This window comes from Pantherophis guttatus, chromosome 11 (genome assembly GCF_059756535.1).
Source record: "Pantherophis guttatus breed Tessera chromosome 11, ASM5975653v1, whole genome shotgun sequence".
Lineage (NCBI taxonomy): Eukaryota > Metazoa > Chordata > Lepidosauria > Squamata > Colubridae > Pantherophis > Pantherophis guttatus.
Window position 1 is genome coordinate 23080827 of NC_142073.1, and position 19957 is coordinate 23100783.

Below are 19957 nucleotides of genomic sequence, written 5' to 3' on the forward strand. Positions count from 1 at the left end.
TTGCAGGTCACTTCCTACCGGCCTCCCACCGCCGGGTCCCCTCGGCCAGACAGTGTCAGCTGGTGGTGCCCAGGATGAGGGCGTTCTCTGTGGTCGCACCGACCCTCTGGAATGGGTTGCCCACCAGGCTCCGGACAGCCCCCGACCTCCGCACCTTCCGTGCCGACCTAAAGACATGGCTCTTTCAGCAACTTCCCTGATCTGCCGTGGATTTTAACTTGGGGATTTGGGGATTTTAATTGGTTGTAACACTATCTAATTTTATCTATTGTCGGGTTGTTTTTATTGATGTGAGCCGCCCCAAGTCCTACGGGAGAAGGGTGGCATATAAATCTGACAAATAAATAAATAAATAAATAAATTAACCAATGGATGCTTCATCACTAAAGGTGTTTTAAGAAGAGATTGGACAACCACTTGCCTGGAATGGTATAGAGCCATCATGGCGAACCTATGGCATGGGTTCCAGGGATGGCACGCAGTGCCCTCTCTGTGGGCACATGAGCCCTCGCCCCAGTTCAGCTCTACCACTCATGCGCACGTGCCTCCTGCTAGCCAGCTGGTGTTTGGGTCTCTGCCGTGCATGTGCGGGGGGGTGGGACTCATGCACGGAGGCCACGTGCGCATTGCATTCAGCCGAAGAGGTTGTAGAAAAAATGGTTTTAAAAGTTAAAAAAAAAAAAAAGTTGGCCACGCCCACCCAGACACATTACCCACCACCACCACGCCACACCCACAGAACCGGTAGTAACAAATTTTACATTTCACCACTGGACCCCGCCCCTTTCCAAGTTTCCAACTTGTGATGTCAAACCCCCCACCCCCCACCCCAAACACACACATCTCAGTCACATAATTGCATTTGCGGCACTCAGCCACTAGCATGTAAATTCATGCCAGGCCCCATGGTCACGGGACTGCAATTTCTGATGGTTTTGCCAGGAAGTGGCATTGACTTCCGACTTCTGGCAAAACCCTCTGAATCATGAATGGTGGGTTTGCTTAATAACGGTTGTGTTCACTTAACAACCGCCATGAAAAAAGTTGTAAAATTGAGTCCAGTCACAGGGTGTGAGTTACTTTATGGCCAGGGTCAATTGTGATTGTAACTCATATTTCTATGTTCTGCATTTTTATAAATTTAGCTATTGTGTCAACAAAGGAAATAACGCCAAAGGCTTTTTCAGATCGCAATACTTTATGGTGACTCTAACCTTGAAAAGGAAAATCAGTTCCTTCGGAGGGGAGATGAATGAGACATTATTCTACAAAATGAAATAACAATAGAGGACTATTTAAAAAGTGGGAAGAATTTGTTGAGAATAGTCTTAAAATAAAGATAATATAATAAACACAATAAAGGTACAGATGTTAGGATAATGTGGGTAAAATGAGAGGACCTTTTATTTGGCAAACGTAAAAAACAGAAGCAAAAGAAAACAGAAGTGACTCTAGATGAGATAAAGAAGAAAGAAGAGGCATTACAAAATTTTCCAGGGATGAAAAATATGTTGTAACAAGTCAGCCTTGCATAGCAACAGTTTTTCTGTGCTAACCATAAGAGAAATGGAAACAAAAATGACCTGTGCAAATGCAGAGAAACTTTGCATTTGTGGAAATGGCTGGCATATCCATTGCAAAAGGAGGGGAAAAAAGCAATCTAGCATTTCTCATCTGCTTTTCTGGTTTATCTTACGACAGCTGAGCTCACGCTAGCTGGGCCTCTAAAGACTGTGGTTGGGAACAGACACAGAAGCCACGAATCTGATTCTGCCTCATTGTTGATGCAAGGGCTGTGAGCAGTGGTGGGTTGCTACCAATTCTCCCCGGTTCTTGCGAACCGGTAGAGGAAATTTTGAGTCATTCGGAGAACCGGTAAATACCACCTCTGCCTGGCCCCACCTCTGCCTGGCCCCGCCCCCAATCTATTCGCTGCCTCCCGAGTCCCAGCTCATCAGCTAGAAGGAAAAAATCAGGGCTCACTTGACAAAGAAGAGGGAAAAAAAAACCAAGACACTGTAGCTTTAAATTGAGAAGCCAAGAAGCCTCCTTGTAAACCGGTCGGTGGTGGTAGATTGGCAATTGAGGCCACGCTGCCTGAAAGCGGTTTCCGATGCTCTCAGTGGTGGCAGAGCGGCAAAAAACTGTTTAAACTCTTGCCGTGGCGCTTCAAAGGGCTGCCCTACAGTTGATCAGCGGTAAAAGGCAGTGTGGTGGTAGACCAGTGCGCTCCAAAAACAAATGGGTAGACCGGAACGGCTCTGCAAGCAGTTAAAAGCCTGGTAGACCAGTACCTCTGCTGAATCCTAAAGAATTGTTTGTCACATGACCATCAAACCACGCCCACAAAATAAGCCACGCCCACAGAACCGGTAGTAAAAAAATTTAGAACCCACCCCTGGCTGTGAGAGAGATGGGAGGTGTATAGATTTAATAAATAAATAAAATAAAACCCTCAGTATTAGTTATTAAATTAGAATAGAATAGAGCTGGAAGGGACCTTGGAGGTCTTCTAGTCCAGCCCCTTTGTTGAAGCAGGAGAACCAAGCAGGAGTTATGCCTGATGCTTCAAAGCTCTTCCTTCAATATCTGTTTACAGGTAATCCCCGATGCCCAGCATTGAGCCCAAAATTTCCATGCTAAGCGAAACAATTGAGTTTTGCCCCACTTTAGGACTTTTCTTGCCATTGTTGTTAAGTGAATCCCTGCCATTGTTAGTCACACGGTTGTTAAGTGAATCTGGCTTCCCCGTTGACTTTGCTTGTCAAAAGGTCGCTCGAGGGGATTGCATGATCTCGGCTGGGACAGTCATAACTCTTTTTTCCCAATGTTGTCGTAACTTGGAAAGGTCACTAAATGAATGATTGTTAAGTCAAGGTCTACCTGTATAGGGATCTGTCCTTGAACATGACTTCCTTGTTCTATCTACTCTCATGAAGACAAACCAGCCTTCCTTCCAAGCCCAACTTAGGGGGGAACACAGAATGTCCCCAATGCATGATATGGGGATGCAGTGCCCAGATGTCATTTTTGGAACCTGGGTGCTTCATTGGTCCAGAGCAGGGGTCTCCAATCTTGGCCACTTTAAGACTTGTGGACTTCAACTCCCAGAATTCCTCAGCCTGAGGAATTCTGGGAGTTGAAGTCCACAAGTCTTAAAGTGGCCAAGATTGGAAACCCCTGGTCCAAAGTCTTCACAAACCGCGTGATGTTGCTGATGACTGAGAGAATCCAGATGACTCTTTGGATGTCGAACGACACCGTAAAAAGCAATACCAAAGACAGATGAAGGCTCCTGCATGAGAAGAGAAGAAAAAAAAGGGAAGCAGAATATTTGCATACTGGGTGGAGTAGGAGGGGGGGTCTATGATAATTCGACACGGCCAACTTGCCACGGCCTTCTCGCTGCAGGACCACTCACGTCTGGACAAGAGTGACACTAATACCAAAGAAATGGTGGAATAGGATAATTAAGGAAAGGATGCAGAAGGAGGGACAGAATGAAATGTGAATGGCAAAAAACGTTTTTTTAATTTATTTTAAATAATTAAATAGAACTGTTAAATTTTCCTGAAGTGAGTTGGCCATGATGAGTTGGCTGCAGTGAGTTGACCATAGCTAGTTGGCCATGGTGATTTGGCTGCAGCAAATTGACCATGAGTTGACTGCAGTGAGTTGGCCATGACAAGTTGGCTGTAGTGAGTTGGCCATGGCTAGTTGGCCATGGTGAGTTGGCCATGGCTAGTTGGCCATGGTGAGTTGGCCATGGTGAGTTAGCCATGATGAATTGGCTGCAACAAGTTGGCCATGGCAAGTTGTCCCATTCCCGGGTGAGGAAGTGTAGGGTCTCAGCCGTCTTACAAACCTTGGAGGGCATTGAAGATTGAAAAGAGGAAGATCTGTGGAACTAAGAAGACCCCAAAGGACACGAAGGCCAACATCCAGGTGGTCCCCAGGAGGAAGGTCATCCCAAGAACGGTTCCCACGTCTTTGCAGGTGTGTTCCTTAGGCCGATGAAGAGGGTGAGCTCTGAGCTGTCTAAGCTTCTGCACCACCATCACCAAGATAACTATGTTGAAGAATATAGTGCCACCAACATAAACAAAGGTGATATTGTTCAAGATGGAGGAGGTGATCCAGCATCTGAAGGAGAAGAAAACCCAAAGATCAGAGGCTCCTTTATGATTCCAAGAGAGTCCAAGAAAAGTCTGGTGTCAATCCATCAGAAGCCAAGGTGTGATGGTCCAGGGCATGGCACAGAGATAAACAACTGGCGGTTCAAACCGCCCTTTTATTGCTCCAAATTTCCCCAAACGCTCCCACGTTTCTGGCAAGTCCCAGAGCAGAGTGATAAAAAACCCCGACACAGACCTCAAGCAGCCTCTGGCTGCAATTAGACTAGCCCGGCACTGTCTGCACCAAGGCTGCACGGCAATAAATCCAAATTTATTTGGCAAATCAAGGCGTTCAGGAAGCAAAAGATCCAGGTAATTAGTCCAGAACACCAGAAGAAATGCAAGGACTCTTGGAAAGTTCAAACGTCGGCACACAACACTTCGGGAACTCAGCATTTGTTCCTGACAAATGCCCCTCCCCACAGCGTCTCCTTAAGCCTCATTCCCCCAGTGTGCCTTGTGAAGATGGGCGGGGCACTCTTCCCCCCCCCCCCAGAAGCCTGCTCAGTCTGCGCTGTTCACATCTTCTCTCCACTCTCCGAGCCCTTGGATCAGGAGGAGGTGATCCTCACCTGAGCTCTGTCTCTCATGTTCATCCTGCCTCTGTTTCTCCCTGTCTACAAGCTATCCTAATCCTGAAAGTCCCTGGCCTTCCCCATTTCCTTCCGAAGACAACAAAGCCACCCCCTCAATCTCTGTCGGCTCAGGTTCCAGCTGGTCTTTCCCCGCAGACCCAGGCTCAGAGGAGGGCATGACACAAAGTCACACAACATTTTCAATCTGCTTTCTGCATTAACCACCCATTGCTTCCATCTATTCTATTCTATTCTATTCTATTCTATTCTATTCTATTCTATTCTATTCTATTCTATTCTATTCTATTCTATTCTATTCCATTCCATTCCATTCCATTCCATTCCATTCCATTCTATTCTATTCTATTCTATTCTATTCTATTCTATTCTATTCTATTCCATTCCATTCCATTCCATTCCATTCTATTCTGAAGTAATGTAGGGTTTCCTTCCTAAGCAGGAGGTTAGACTAGAAGACCTCCAAGGTCCCTTCCAACTCAGCTCTTCTCTTCTCTTCTCTTCTCTTCTCTTCTCTTCTTATTGAAGTTGCTTTTTTCAATGCTGTTGTTACTTCAAGCGGCCACTAAACAAATCTTGCAAGTCAAGGCCTATCTGTATAATATATAGGAATTAAAACTACATAGCTGCTACTCACATGGAAAAGTTCTTGTATTGAGAGTCGGTTTTGATGCCATGCTGGCCATAAAGATCCTGCATGCTGAGGAAGCTGGCCAGAACGAGGACTCCAGGGATCCCTGCAGAATGAGAGAAGACACAGTGATGGACTCCGAAATAAGACTTTAGCAGGCATATACAGGCAGGCCTCGATTTACAAGCACCTGAAGGCCGGACAAGGAATCATGGATGGAAACTGACCAAGGAGAGATTCAACCTGGAAATAAGGAGGAACTTTCTGACAGTGAGAACAATCAACCCAAGGAACAGAAGTTGCCTTCGGAAGTTGTGGGAGCTTCATCGCTGGAAGCTTTCAAGAAGAGACAGGACTGCCATCTGTCAAAATGGTGTAGGGTCTCCTGCTTGGGCGGGGGGTTGGACTAGATGACCTACAAGGTCCCTTCCAACTTTGTTAATCTGAATCTATCTAAAATGATCAAAGGCCTGGAGACTAAAACATACGATGAACGGTTGCAGGAACTGGGCAGGGCTAGTCTAGTGAAGAGAAGGACCAGGGGAGACAGGATAGCAGCCTTCCAATATTTGAGGGGCTGCCACAGAGAAGAGGAAGTCAACCTGTTTTCCAAAGCACCCGAAGGTCAGACAAGGAATAATGGATGGAAACTGAAAAAGGAGAGATTCAACCTGGAAATAAGGAGAAATTTTCTGACAGTGAGAACCATCAACCCATGGAACAGAAGTGGCCTTCGGAAGTTGTGGGAGCTTCATCACTGGAGGCTTTCAAGAAGAGACTGGACTGCCATCTGTCAGAAATGGTGTAGGGTCCCCTGAATGGACTAGGGGTTGGACTAGATGACCTACAAGGTCCCTTCCAACTTTGTTAATCTGAATCTATCTAAAATGATCAAAGGCCTGGAGGCTAAAACATAGGATGAACGGTTGCAGGAACTGGGCTTGGCTAGTCTAGGGAAGAGAAGCACCAGGGGAGACAGGATAGCAGCCTTCCAATATTTGAGGGGCTGCCACAGAGAAGAGGAAGTCAACCTGTTTTCCAAGGCACCCAAAGGCCAGACAAGGAATAATGGATGGAAACTGAAAAAGGAGAGATTCAACCTGGAAATAAGGAGAAATTTTCTGACAGTGAGAACAATCAACCCATGGAACAGAAGTTGCCTTCGGAAGTTGTGGGAGCTTCATCCCTGGAGGCTTCCAAGAAGAGACTGAACTGCCCTCTGTCAGAAATAGTGTAGGGTCTCCTGCTTAGTTGGGGGGGTGGACTAGATGACCTACAAGATCCCTTCCAAGTCTGTTATTTTGTTGTTATTATTAACTTTTATTCGCTACAGTCCATCATCAGATGTAATGGAGTGACTAACCTGATGTAGCATTTAATTTTGGGTGAGATGGGGAGGGGAGGGAAGACTGACGACTGAAGGCTTGTTGGCCAGGGAATTCTGGGAGTTGAAATCCACAAATCTTAAACTTGACAGAATTGGAAATCAAGTACGACCACAATTGAGCCCAACGTTTCTTTTTTTAAAAAAAAATAAATTTGTATTAGAGTATAAATATTAAAAAAAAACATAACATAACATACACACAACAAACATTTATACAACATATAAACAAAAAGAAAAGGATTATGTTTCCTTCTTAAGCATTATTTCAAAGTGACACTCTGCTTATAATACGTTTCTTCACCTCTCCTTAATCTAATAACATTTTTTATACCGGTAATATTTCCCCCTATATTTTTTGTTTGTTTCTAGTTTTTAACCAATTATACCAATTGTTCCATACTTTGTAATAGTCTGATTCTTCTCTTTCTTGTATTTCTTTGGTTAACCTATCCATTTCAGCGCATTCTAGAATTTTTTCTATTAATTCTGTTTCGTTTGGCGTTCTTTCTTGCTTCCAATTTTTTGCATGGATTATTCTTGCAGCTGTTAGTATGTGAATTGTAAGGTATTTGATATCTTTAGGGTATGATTTATTAAAAATTCCTAATAAAAATGTTTCTGGTTCTTTATCTATCTGTGTTTCTGTTATTTGTTCCAACCATTTTTTAATATTAGACCAAAATTTCTTTGCTGCCGGGCATGTCCACCATAAGTGATAGAAGATTCCTTGTGTCTTCTTACACTTCCAGCAGATCGGGCTATTTTTGTGAGCCCAACATTTCTGTTGTAAAGTGAGACATTTGTTAAATGAGTTTTGCCCCATTTTACGATTTTTCTGGCCACAGTTGTGAACTGTGAATCACTGTAGGGGTTAAGTTAGCAACACGGTTGTTAAGGGAATCTGGCTTCCCCGTTGACTTTGTTCATCTGAAGGTTACAAAAGGGGATCACAAGACCCTGGGAAACGGCAACAGTCATAAATACGAACCAGTTGCCAAGTGTCCAAATTTTGATCACATGACCTCAGGATGCTACAATGGTTGAAAGTGTGAAGAACAGTCAAAATTTTTTCATTGCTGTTGTAACTCTGAATGGTCACTAAATGAACTATTGCAAGTCAAGGACTACCTGTATTTTAGAACAGGAATTTTCCCAGAAATTCTGGGAGTTTAAGTCCACAAGTCTTAAAATTGCTAAGCTTGGAGATCTCGGCTGTGGAGAACAAGAATAGAATAGAATAGAATAGAATAGAATAGAATAGAATAGAATAGAATAGAATAGAATAGAATAGAATAGAATGTAGAATAGAATAGAATAGAATAGAATAGAATAGAATAGAATAGAATAGAATAGAATAGAATAGAATAGAATAGAATAGAATAGAATAGAACAGAACAGAACAGAACAGAACAGAATGCAGAGTAGAATAGAATGCAGAATAGAATAGAATAGAATAGAACAGAACAGAATGCAGAGTAGAGTAGAGTAGAGTAGAGTAGAGTAGAGTAGAATAGAATAGAATAGAATAGAATAGAATAGAATAGAACAGAACAGAACAGAACAGAACAGAACAGAATAGAATAGAATGCAGAGTAGAATAGAATGCAGAATAGAATAGAATAGAATAGAACAGAACAGAATGCAGAGTAGAGTAGAGTAGAGTAGAGTAGAGTAGAGTAGAATAGAATAGAATAGAATAGAATAGAATAGAATAGAACAGAACAGAATGCAGAGTAGAGTAGAGTAGAGTAGAGTAGAGTAGAGTAGAATAGAATAGAATAGAATAGAATAGAACAGAACAGAACAGAACAGAACAGAACAGAACAGAATGCAGAGTAGAATAGAATGCAGAATAGAATAGAATAGAATAGAACAGAACAGAATGCAGAGTAGAGTAGAGTAGAGTAGAGTAGAGTAGAGTAGAATAGAATAGAATAGAATAGAATAGAATAGAACAGAACAGAATGCAGAGTAGAGTAGAGTAGAGTAGAGTAGAGTAGAGTAGAGTAGAGTAGAATAGAATAGAATAGAATAGAATAGAATAGAATAGAACAGAACAGAACAGAACAGAACAGAACAGAATAGAATAGAATGCAGAGTAGAATAGAATGCAGAATAGAATAGAATAGAATAGAACAGAACAGAATGCAGAGTAGAGTAGAGTAGAGTAGAGTAGAGTAGAGTAGAATAGAATAGAATAGAATAGAATAGAATAGAATAGAACAGAACAGAATGCAGAGTAGAGTAGAGTAGAGTAGAGTAGAGTAGAGTAGAATAGAATAGAATAGAATAGAATAGAATAGAACAGAACAGAACAGAACAGAACAGAACAGAACAGAATGCAGAGTAGAATAGAATGCAGAATAGAATAGAATAGAATAGAACAGAACAGAATGCAGAGTAGAGTAGAGTAGAGTAGAGTAGAGTAGAGTAGAGTAGAATAGAATAGAATAGAATAGAATAGAATAGAATAGAATAGAACAGAACAGAACAGAATAGAATGCAGAGTAGAGTAGAACAGAATAGAATGCAGAGTAGAATAGAATGCAGAATAGAATAGAATAGAACAGAAGAATAGAACTTTCTACTACTCAGATATGACTTCTTTCTCCCACTGGAGAAGCTCCGTGCAACTAATTTTTCAACCGGATGCACAAGCTGCATTTCTTGTTTTGGAAAGCAAGGAAGAGACAAAGGAATTCAGAAGGTGACTTCACGATGATGTGTTTTTCCAATATGGGCAGCGTACAAATCCTTACCCCACCCCACAGCACACAGCTTGAGCAGGTAACGCCTCATGTAGGAGTTGTAGACTTTGATCACCAGCAGGTAGAGGTGGAAGCCCTCGATGCCCATCCAGGTCAAACTGCAGAGCAAGGAGTAGTGGAGGAAGGCAGCCAAGATGCTGCACCACCACAGATGGTCAACCAAAGTCTTGCTGCTCAAGAATGACACGTTGAGAAAGAAAAGGGCGCCCAGGAGATTGATGTGGATCTTTGTAGTGGAATCGTGATAGAGCTTCCTACAAGGAGAAAGGGAAAGAAGATCAACTGGAGAGTTGGAGCTGGTAGGGTCCAGAAAGGAGAGAAACACCACAGGTAGTCCTCGACTTACAACCACAAATGAGCCCCAGATTTCCCCTACTAAGGAAGAGAGTTGTTAAGTGAGTTTTGCCCAGGGGTGAAATGCTCCCGGTTCGGACCGGATCGCCCGATCCAGTAGCGATGGAGGCGGGTGGTTCGGAGAACCAGTAGCAAAAATCCCTACCCCCACCCCCCACCCCCCATGCCCAGCTGAGCTGCACAATCATCAGAGGCTCTTTTTTTACATTTAAAAGCATTTTTTCTACAACCTCTTCAGCCGAAAAAATGCTTTTAAAAGTTAAAAAAAAAAAGCCTCTGATGATTGCGCGGCTCTGCTGGGATCGTCAAAGGCTTTTAAAAGCATTTTTTTTACAACCTCCTCAGAGGTTGTAGAAAAAATGCTTTCAAAAGGCTCTGACGATCCCAGCTGAGTTGCCTGATTGGCAGAGGCTTTTTTTTCTTTTAAATGCCTCTGACAATCAGGCAACTCAGCTTGGATCGTCAGAGGCATTTAAAAGAAAAAAAGCCTCTGCCAATCAGGCAACTCAGCTGGGATCGTCAGAGCTTTTTGAAAGCATTTTTTTTACAACCTCTTCACCAAAGAGGTTGTAGAAAAAATCGTTTTAAAAGTAAAACAAAAAATTGGCCACGCCCACCCAGTTACATTACCTCCCCACCAAGCCACGCCCACAGAATCGGTAGTAACAAATTTTAGATTTCACCACTGGTTTTGCCCCATTTTATGACTTGTTGTTCTGTCCCAGCTCCCCAAACATGACAAACCCTCTGTAGTTGAAGCGATGATTCCTTTATTAGGAGCGCCAACAGCCCGGGCAAAAAGTTTCTCTCTCACCTCAGGCTAACAAGTCTGTCCAGCAGGGAGATGAATAGTTGTCTGCCACACCTATTCATCTCCGCCCGCTGCCTTTTATCCCCAGAGCTGGGGTAAGGCTTCGCTTGCAGCAGTGGCTCTTCCATCCCAAGGACCGGCCCATAGATTTCCACTGCTCTCCTCTCCTCTGCCTTCTGCGCATCAGGCACTGGACCCAGCTATTCCTCCTCTTCCTCATCAGCCACCTCCAGACCTGGGGGCTGTTGACTCTCCATCTGAGGGCTGACGGACGGCCCAGGCTCCGCCTCTCTCTCTCTCTGCCAGCTCCATGCCCTCTTCCCCCTCGGAGGTCCCAGGTTGCCTTGAGGCTGACCCTGACTCCCACTCCTCCTCCTCCTCCTCTGATTCATCTGCTGGAAGGGTCAGCAGCCGACAGGCCACAACACTTGTCTTACCACAGTTGATAAGTGGATCACCGCAGTTGTTATATTAGTAACCAGGTTGTTAAGTAAATCTGGTTTCCTCATTGACTTGATTTTTCAGAAGGTCGCAAAGGGGGGATCACGTGACCCAAGGACACTGCAACCGTCATAAATGTGAGTCAGTTGTCAAAGCACTTGAATGTAAATCACGTGACCATGGGGATGCTGCAACGGTCATAAGTGTGAAAAACGGTCCTAAATTCCTTTTTTCAGGGCCGGCATAACTTTGAACAGTCACTAAATGAACTGGTGTAAGTTGAGGACTATCTGTATCTTCATTTGTTTTCCTTTTCTAAATTAAATTACTTTAAATTATTTAAACCAGAGGTCTTCAAACTTGGCAGCTTTAAGACTTGTGGACTTCAACTCCCAGAATTCTCCAGCCAGCTTAGCTTGTGGACTTCAATTCCCAGAATTCTCCAGCCAGCTTAGCTTGTGGACTTCAACTCCCAGAATTCTCCAGCCATCTTAGGTGGCTGGAGAATTCTGGGAGTTGAAGTCCACAAGTCTTAAAGCGGCCAAGTTTGAAGACCTCTGGTTTAAACAAGTAGGCAGTTGCCCATCTCAGTAAGATGACCCTACGGAGCATCCAAGAAATTAAAGCCAGAAACTGACATATCCTTGTTTCTCTGTGTCCTGCAATGTCATTGTGCCTGGGAGAATCTTCCTCTGGCCCTGAAAGGATTCCGTGGTTACCTGGTGAAAAGGTATAAGAAGATGGTGATGAAACAAGACGACGCTGAGACCCCACAGCCAATGTCACTGAGGTAGGTCAAAGGGACCAGTAGCTTTTCATCCAGAGGCTCTGAAGACAGTTGCTGAATAAGGGGAGAAAGAAGAAATGGCAGAGCCAATTACAAAGTGTGGTATTTCTTGCATACGTAATAATCTCCTGTCCTCCACTGCAACCTCCATTATCCCCCGTCAGCACAGACCACACGATCTGAGATTGATGAAACGTGACCTGGACCTACACATCTTTTAGATACCGTCGTATCCGGCCAAGGAACATGGTCAACAGGGAAGGATTCGCTACCTTTAACAATGTGTTAGAACATTGAATAATAGATTTTAACCGCTAACAGAGTTGGAAGGGACCTTGTAGGTCATCTAGTCCAACCCCCAGCTCAAGCAGGAGACCCTACACCATTTTTGACAGAGGGCAGTCCAGTCTCTTCTTGAAAGCCTCCAGGGATGAAGCTCCCACAACTTTCGAAGGCAACTTCTGTTTCACTAGTTGATTATTCTCACTGTCAGAAAATTCCTCCTTATTTCCAGGTTGAATCTCTCCTTGGTCAGTTTCCATCCATGATTCCCCATGGCCCCGTTGCAAACCAGTAGTAAAGGTAAGTAGAACCCACCCCTGGACTAATTCAGCTTCAACCACAACAATACACACAATAGATACAAATTAAAGTGAACTGCTCCAAACTCGACTGCAGAAAATACGACTTCAGCAACAGACTGGTCAACGCCTGGAATGCACTACCTGACTCTGTGGTTTCATCCCCAAACCCCCAAAACTTTAACCTAAGACTGTCTACTGTTGACCTCACCCCATTCCTAAGAGGTCTGTAAGGGGCGTGCATAAGCGTGCCTACCGTCCCTGTCCTAATGTTCTCTTTAATTGTATTCATTTTATGATTCAATTCATGCTTATAATTATATAAATTACCCAATATGTTCTTGATAAATAAATAAATAATTTTCCAGAACACCTTCTCAAGAAGGAGTTGATGCACCAGAGACCTGAAGAGCAACAGGCTTACCAGAAGAACAGCAAAATAGGTCAGATGGTTGCACTGGCAGAGGACACTGTCCTGGCTGGCGTTGGTTTTACAGCCTTCTGTTCTCCATTCCCCCAGGTTGTCCTTTCCTGGAGACAAACAAGAAAAATCCCTGCTCAAGAAAAATAGCTACAGCAGCCTGTCTTGGGCTCTTTTTTTAGAGAATGCACAATACAGGTGGTCCTCAGCTTATGACCACAGTTTAGCCCCAAATTTCTGTTGTTAAGTGAGTTTTGCTCCATCTTACAACATTTCTTGCCCCAGTTGTTAAGTGGTTCGTTGAAGTTGTTAAGTTAGTATGGTGACCAACTTTTTTACAATGAGAAGGAGGACACAAATAAATTGAAGAAAAAAATACCGTAAATAAAAGAAACATTTTATTCATTGCAACAATGAGCCTAATGTGTACATGTGTGCCGTGTCGTGTTTCGGTAAGAAGTAGACAAAGCCATTTGCGTGTGGCGCACTCTCTCAAAACAATACCCCTGTGCAGAGCGCATGCGTCTCACATCACACGCAACACAGTGGTGGGTTTCCAAAATTTTTACTATAGGAGTGGGATTTGGGGGTTCCCCAAACTGCACAGAATTGTAGCTAGAAAACTCCCAGCAGCCGTCCCCTGCATGCATCTGTCAGAGTAATGTACACCTCATTAAAAAACATATGCTTTTTAATAAAATACATTAGTTGGAAAAGGTGTGATCAGACTCCTTCGAGTCAGTTCTTCCTCAGAAAGATATTGCCAAAGTATGGATGCAAAGTTACAGAATTACAGAGTCATAGAGTGGGAAGGGACCTTGGAGGTCTTCCAGTCCAACCCCCTGCTCAAGCAGGAGTCCCTGTACTTCCAGGTGGCCAAGTGAGTATAGAAATAGGGATAGGAGAGATGGAACGGGGGTCACTATTAAAGGAAAAAAGGAGGCAGGAAAGGTAGACAAAAAATAATTGCAATGTAGAGTCGTTGGTGCTCTCTGTTGTGGCTCCATTACCTGAGCCTGTGTCATCGGCAGGAGAGGACTCCGAGAGTGAAGGAGAGGAGTTGGCAAGGCCTCCCTCTCCAGGACCCTCCTCTTTGGCAATGCCTTCGGTGGCCGCCGAAGGGCAAGAGATAGGGCCGGGGCCAAGCACATCCACGCAGCCACAGGTGGACAGTAATGAGGGAGATGAGTCTTGGCTGGATCCTTGGCAGCATCACAGAGATAAGCGCGCGCAACAGAAGAAAAGGCATGCCCGAGATTAGGCTGAGTCACTGGGCCACACCCCACAGGATATAAAAGGGAGCGTGGTGGCCAGTCAAACCTTGTGACGAACAAAGCTGAAAGCTTCCACGCCGTTCTGCATTACCAGACTTTCGCTATAGACTTTGCTGGATTATCTTTGGACTTGATTGACTCTGTAATTATTGAGCTGTTTCTTTTGATGTACCAGAAGCGGGGAGAAGTTATCTCTCCTCTTCGTAAGTAATAAACTCTTGGCAGGCAGCCACTAGGTTGTTGCCAAGTTCCGTTATCATAAGGAAAAGGATTTTGCCGGCTGGTTTAGTCTTTAACTCTTGAATGTCTGTTGGTGTGTGTGCGTGTGGGACGAGGACAGAACACTCTCTGAGCTTGGTTTACATTTTGATATTACCTGTTCCTTCCTCCCAAAATACGCAGGTCATGCTGAAATTATCCTAGAATGGTTAAGAGAGAAAACAAGAGAAATGTTTTTTATTTTATAGACAAACAAACATGCAATACATAATCAGTCATTCAGTGAATCATCTGAGTGCATCTTTTGTGTCTTCTTCTTAGAAAACAAGAGAAATGTTGATGATCAGCCGTGGGTTGGATTACAAGACCTCCAAGGCCCCTTCCAACTCCGTTATTCTATATTCTATATCTCCAAGTCCCGACTGACGAGCGCAACTAAAGCAAGCACACTCGAGATCTGCCAATGTCTCAGTGCAAAACTTTATTGAGCACATCATTTCGGCACTATTGAAGGCAAAACCAGCTCTGTTATGCCGGGACACAGCGGAAGCTTTGTGTTTGGGGTTCACGGCCCTCACTCTGCCAGCTCCCACTGTTGTCCATACTGCCCTTGTCCTGCAAGATTTTTGTGGTAGAGGGGGCTAATAGGGGGGCAGCTCAATAGAACAGAATGGCTGAGTTGGGCACCTAATTTCTGCCTAAAGAGCGCAGACTAGAGACTCTAGGTAAGCAATCTATCCATGTAGACTAGTAATTTGTTTACAAATAGGACAGTATCCAAATTTGAAAAGAATACCAGGAAAGACAGCTGCAAAACAAGTATTGCACTGAACTAACCCGGACAAGCTATTCTCTAAAGCACCTGAAGGCAAGACAAGAAGCAATGGGTGGAAACAAATCAAGGAGAGAAGCAACCTAGAACTAAGGAGGAATTTCCTGACAGTTAGAAGAATTAATCAGTGGAACAACTTGCCTCCAGAAGTTGTAAATGCTCCAACACTGGAAGTTTGTAAGAAGACATTGGATAACCATTTGTCTGAAATGGTATAGATTTCATGCCTAAGCAGTGGGTTGGACTAGAAGACCTCTAAGGTCCCTTCCAACTCTGTTATTCTATTCTAATCCAGCCCTACCTGTATCAGAGAAGCAAACAGTAGATTGATCCATCAACTGCATAAATCCTGATCTTGTGGCTGTTCTAAATATCTGAAGATTAGGTCTGATGCAATGAGGTCTCCTTGAACATGACTTAACATCTGCTCTCTTTTGGGAACTTTAATTCTGCCTAAGCGCTAAGATCTATTAAGGGATGAAGCCCATGGCAGCATCACTACTCACCAATGAATAATTATGCCAAAACCTGATTTCCACAGGTTCATGGAGGTTGGTGACACTCATGTCCCCAAGACTCAGTCCTATGATGTCACCACTCAGCAAGGAGCTGTTTTGTCTATCCTGAAAGACGAGGAAGAGAAATGCATTAAACTAAATTAAAATAGAATCAGGTCATTTAAGGTTCAAGGGATGTGGTGGCTCAGTGGTTAAGACGCTGAGCTTGTCGATCGAAAGGTCAGCAGTTCAGCGGTTCGAATCCCTAGTGCTGCATAACGGGGTGAGCTCCCGTGACTTGTCCCAGCTTCTGCCAACCTAGCAGTTCGAAAGCACGTAAAAAATGCAAGTAGAAAAATAGGGACCATTTTTAGTGGGAAGGGAACAGCGTTCTGTGCGCCTTCGGCATTGAGGCATGCCAGCCACATGACCACGGAGACATCTTCGGACAGCGCTGGCTCTTCGGCTTTGAAACAGAGATGAGCACCGCCCCCTAGAGTCAGGAACGACTAGCACATATGTGCAAGAGGAACCTTTACCTTTATATTCTCAAGTACTTGAAAGTGCTAGTATGATTATCTATAATGGAGGCATGGATATATCCTAATGTCATAAATATGAATAAAATTATAGGATACAAGGACATATTAAATGAAAAGGGATAACTAAAAACAAAACAAGAACTAAAAAAATTAGGGATTGACCTATCATGGTGGCCACAGTTGCAGATACAATCCAGGTACGAAAAAGATAGGCAGGAATATGGGTTTTATAACGAACCAAATGAGCTAGACCAGATTCTAATGGGAACAGATTAAAAATTAATTAAGAGGATATGCAATTATTTATTAAATTACAAATTGGAGGAAGAACAAGGGTTCAGTATATTCTAGGTTCTGAGCTTTGACTTAGTATGTTGGGTGAACCAGGCCACTTCCTTAAGCCATGGTTTGTTTCTGCATCGCATGCTCTGTAAACAGGTCAGGTGTGTTTTGCTATCCCATGTAGGGTTTAGAACAGGGGTCAGCAACCTGCGGCTCTGGAGCCACATGCGGCTCTTTGGGCCCTCTGCTGTGGCTCCCTGTCAGGTGATCCCACCACTGGCTGGCCCCGCCCCTTGCCCTCCCCTCCCAGTCACTCCAGGGGTGGGTTCTAATTTTTTTTACTACCGGTTCTGTGGGCGTGGCTTATTTTGTGGGTGTGGCTTGGAGGTCATGTGACTAGGTGGGCGTGGCTAGCTAGTCAGAGTCATTTCTGGAAAGTTCTCGCACTTACGACCAGTCCTCGCACTTACGACCTGACTCATTTGTTTGCTTTTAACACTGATCAGCTGTAGGAGGCCCTTTGAAGCCCCGCAGCAACAGTTTCTTTCCCTCTAGGCATCAGTTGGGACTCAGGAGGCAGCAATAGATTGGGGGTGGGACCAAATAAAAGGTAAGAATAACGTGGGGGGTGGGGGGGTGGGAGGGGGGAGAACCGGTTCGGTGACGTCATATCGTCACCGCTACCGGCTCGGCCGAACCGGACCGAACCGGGAGGAACCCACCACTGAGTCACTCCTTGCCTGGCCTGAGAAAGTAAGGGCGACAGTGGAGGATGGAGAAGCGGCCAGGGCAGAGATAGAGAGATACAGAGAGAGAGAGAGAGAGAGAGAGAGAGAGAGACAGAGACAGAGACAGAGACAGAGAGACAGAGAGACAGAGAGAGAGACATAGAGAGATACAGAGAGATACAGAGAGAGGGGGGGAGGGAGGGAGGGAGGGAGGGGAGAGAGAGAGATGTCAAAAGGATTTTGTGGTTTCCGGTGTTTTTTAACAACTGGTTCTCTGCCCTAATGACCAGCTTGGTAGGCATGGCTGGGGGGGAAGTCATGTGACTGGTGGAAATGAGTGATATCGAGTTGGCCACGCCCACCCAGGTTTTGTGGCTCCCGGTGTTTTCTTTTTTGTGGGAAACAGGTCCAAATGGCTCTTTGAGTATTTAAGGTTACAGACCCTTGGTTTAGAATATATTATAAGCTCAAACAGAAAGGTTTTGGCTAAGTGAGGGTCTTGTATCTCTTATCCTAGTTTGACACTTGAATTAAGAATAGAGAACCTGTTTTGGCCACACGGCCAAATGAATTTTAAACAAGGTGTTGCTGGTTATAGTTATCATGTCTGAACTGTCTTTCTCCATGCAGCAAAGTAGGAAAAATTGGGATTTTCTTCATTATTAGCAGATTCTCAGTTTCCAACTTTGGTCAAAGAAGAAAGTGATGTCAAATAAATGAATCAAGTTTAGGTAAACTGAATCTGGGTTGTTTATTAGTAAACCAACCGGACATAGGCTGGATTTAGTCGTTCTTAAATTAGCTCCTAAATTAAGTTACTTGTAGGGATGGGACCGAACCATACGCTCATCAAATGAGTTGATTTGCCACAAAAATTTGACCAAAGTTAAAACAAATCTGACTGAGACTGAGTGGCGTAGGAGGCTAATGCCTCCTACTAAGGCAGCATTTAACATCCAGCTGCCTGCAATTACTGCAAGTTCAATTCTCACCAGACTCAAGGTTGACTCAGCCTTCCATCCTTTCTAAGGTGGGTAAAATGAGGACCTGGTTTGTGGGGGCAATAAGCTGACTTTGTATAAAAATATACAAAAGTATGAAGGCTATTGCTTAACGCATTGTAAACTGCCCTGAGTCTCCGGAAAAGGACGGCATATAAAAATAAATAAATAATTTTTTTAAAAAAATCAAAGGTATCTTACTCCTTTGTTACAGGCCCATCATTGTGTCCTAAGATGTTTGTGGTTAATTGTCAGAAAACAGACAGCACAAGGACCCCTGGAACTCTATGTATGGTTATTTATTTAATTAATTAATTAATTAATTAATTAATTAATTAATTAATTAATTAATTAATTAATTAATTTTTATACCGCCCTTCTCCCGAAGGGCTCAGGGCGGTGTACAGCCATATTAAAACAACATACACCCACAGAATTTAAAAACAATTTAAAATATATTAAAAAATTTGGCCATTATATTAAAAACTACAAACACCCAATTAAAATTCATTTTCTAGGTTATGAGTTACAATAGCAAAAACCCATCTCTTATACTCAAGGAAATCAAGACAGGGCAGCCCTGAGCTTCTTCCTTAACCGCTCCTCCCATCCAAAATTAAGCATGTATCTACATAACAGCCGGGGAGGGGGCTGCTGGGGGTTCACAGGGGTTCGGGAGAACCTCTAGCTAAGATTCTGTGCAGTTCAGAGAATCCCCTAATCCCACTTCTGGCTGGCCCCGCCCACCCTGCCCCTCCCCTCCCAGGAGTCCCCACGCGGCCCGTTTTGGATGCAGGTAAGTGCACAGCGTGCACAGAGGCTCGGGAAGGTCAGAAAACAGGCTTACCAGACGTTCGGGCCTCCGGAGCCTGGGAAGGCTGTTTTCATCTTCCCGGACGCTCAAGGAAAGCCTCTGGAGCCTAGGGAGGGCAAAAACACTCCCCCTAACTAGGCCACGCCCACCATGGCCATGCCCACCCAACAACTGGGCAGAGAACCCCTTGCTAAAATTTTTGAAGCCCACCCCTGATAACAGCCACTAATCAATCCCATCAAATCTTTATTCGGTCATAGACCAATATAAACAGCTGTTGATGTTGTGGCTCTGTTATCTGAGCCTGTGTCATCGGCAGGAGAGGACTCCGAGAGTGAAGGAGAGGAGTTGGCAAGGCCTCCGTCTCCAGGACCCTCCTCTTTGGCAATGCCTTCGGTGTCCGCCGAAGGGCAAGAGATAGGGCCGGGGCCAAGCACGTCCACGCAGCCACAGATGGACAGTGATGAGGGTAATGAGTCTTGGCTGGATCCACGCCAGCATCGCAGAAATAAGCACGCAAAACAGAAGAAAAGGCGTGCCCGAGATTAGGCTGAGTCACTGGACCACACCCCACAGGGTATAAAAGGGAGCGTGGTGGCCAGTCAAACCTTGTGACGAACAAAGCTGAAAGCTTCCACGCCATTCTGCATTGCCGGACTTTTGCTACAGACTTTGCTGAATTATCTCTGGACTTGATTGACTCCATAATTATTGAGCTGTTTCTTTTGATGTACCAGGAGTGGGGAGAAGTTATCTCTCCTCTTCGTAAATAATAAACTCTTGGCAGGCAGCCACTAGGTTGTTGCCAAGTTATCATAA

At 44.2% G+C, this 19957-nt stretch overlaps 1 protein-coding gene across 1 annotated transcript in view; it reads right to left on the reverse strand.

Moving 5' to 3' along the window:
- Nucleotides 1-1382: 1382 nt before the first annotated feature.
- The window catches only part of ADGRG5 (adhesion G protein-coupled receptor G5), a 34014-nt gene continuing 15439 nt past the window's right edge, over nucleotides 1383-19957 (reverse strand). The window contains exons 7-14 of the mRNA XM_060695079.2: nucleotides 15781-15897; nucleotides 14600-14642; nucleotides 12953-13059; nucleotides 11880-12001; nucleotides 9546-9808; nucleotides 5406-5505; nucleotides 3866-4143; nucleotides 1383-3295 (exon numbers count right to left, since the gene is read on the reverse strand). Coding sequence (XP_060551062.2) covers nucleotides 3195-3295; nucleotides 3866-4143; nucleotides 5406-5505; nucleotides 9546-9808; nucleotides 11880-12001; nucleotides 12953-13059; nucleotides 14600-14642; nucleotides 15781-15897 — 1131 coding nt within the window. The 3' untranslated portion in view covers nucleotides 1383-3194. The remainder of the gene's footprint in view (nucleotides 3296-3865; nucleotides 4144-5405; nucleotides 5506-9545; nucleotides 9809-11879; nucleotides 12002-12952; nucleotides 13060-14599; nucleotides 14643-15780; nucleotides 15898-19957) is intronic.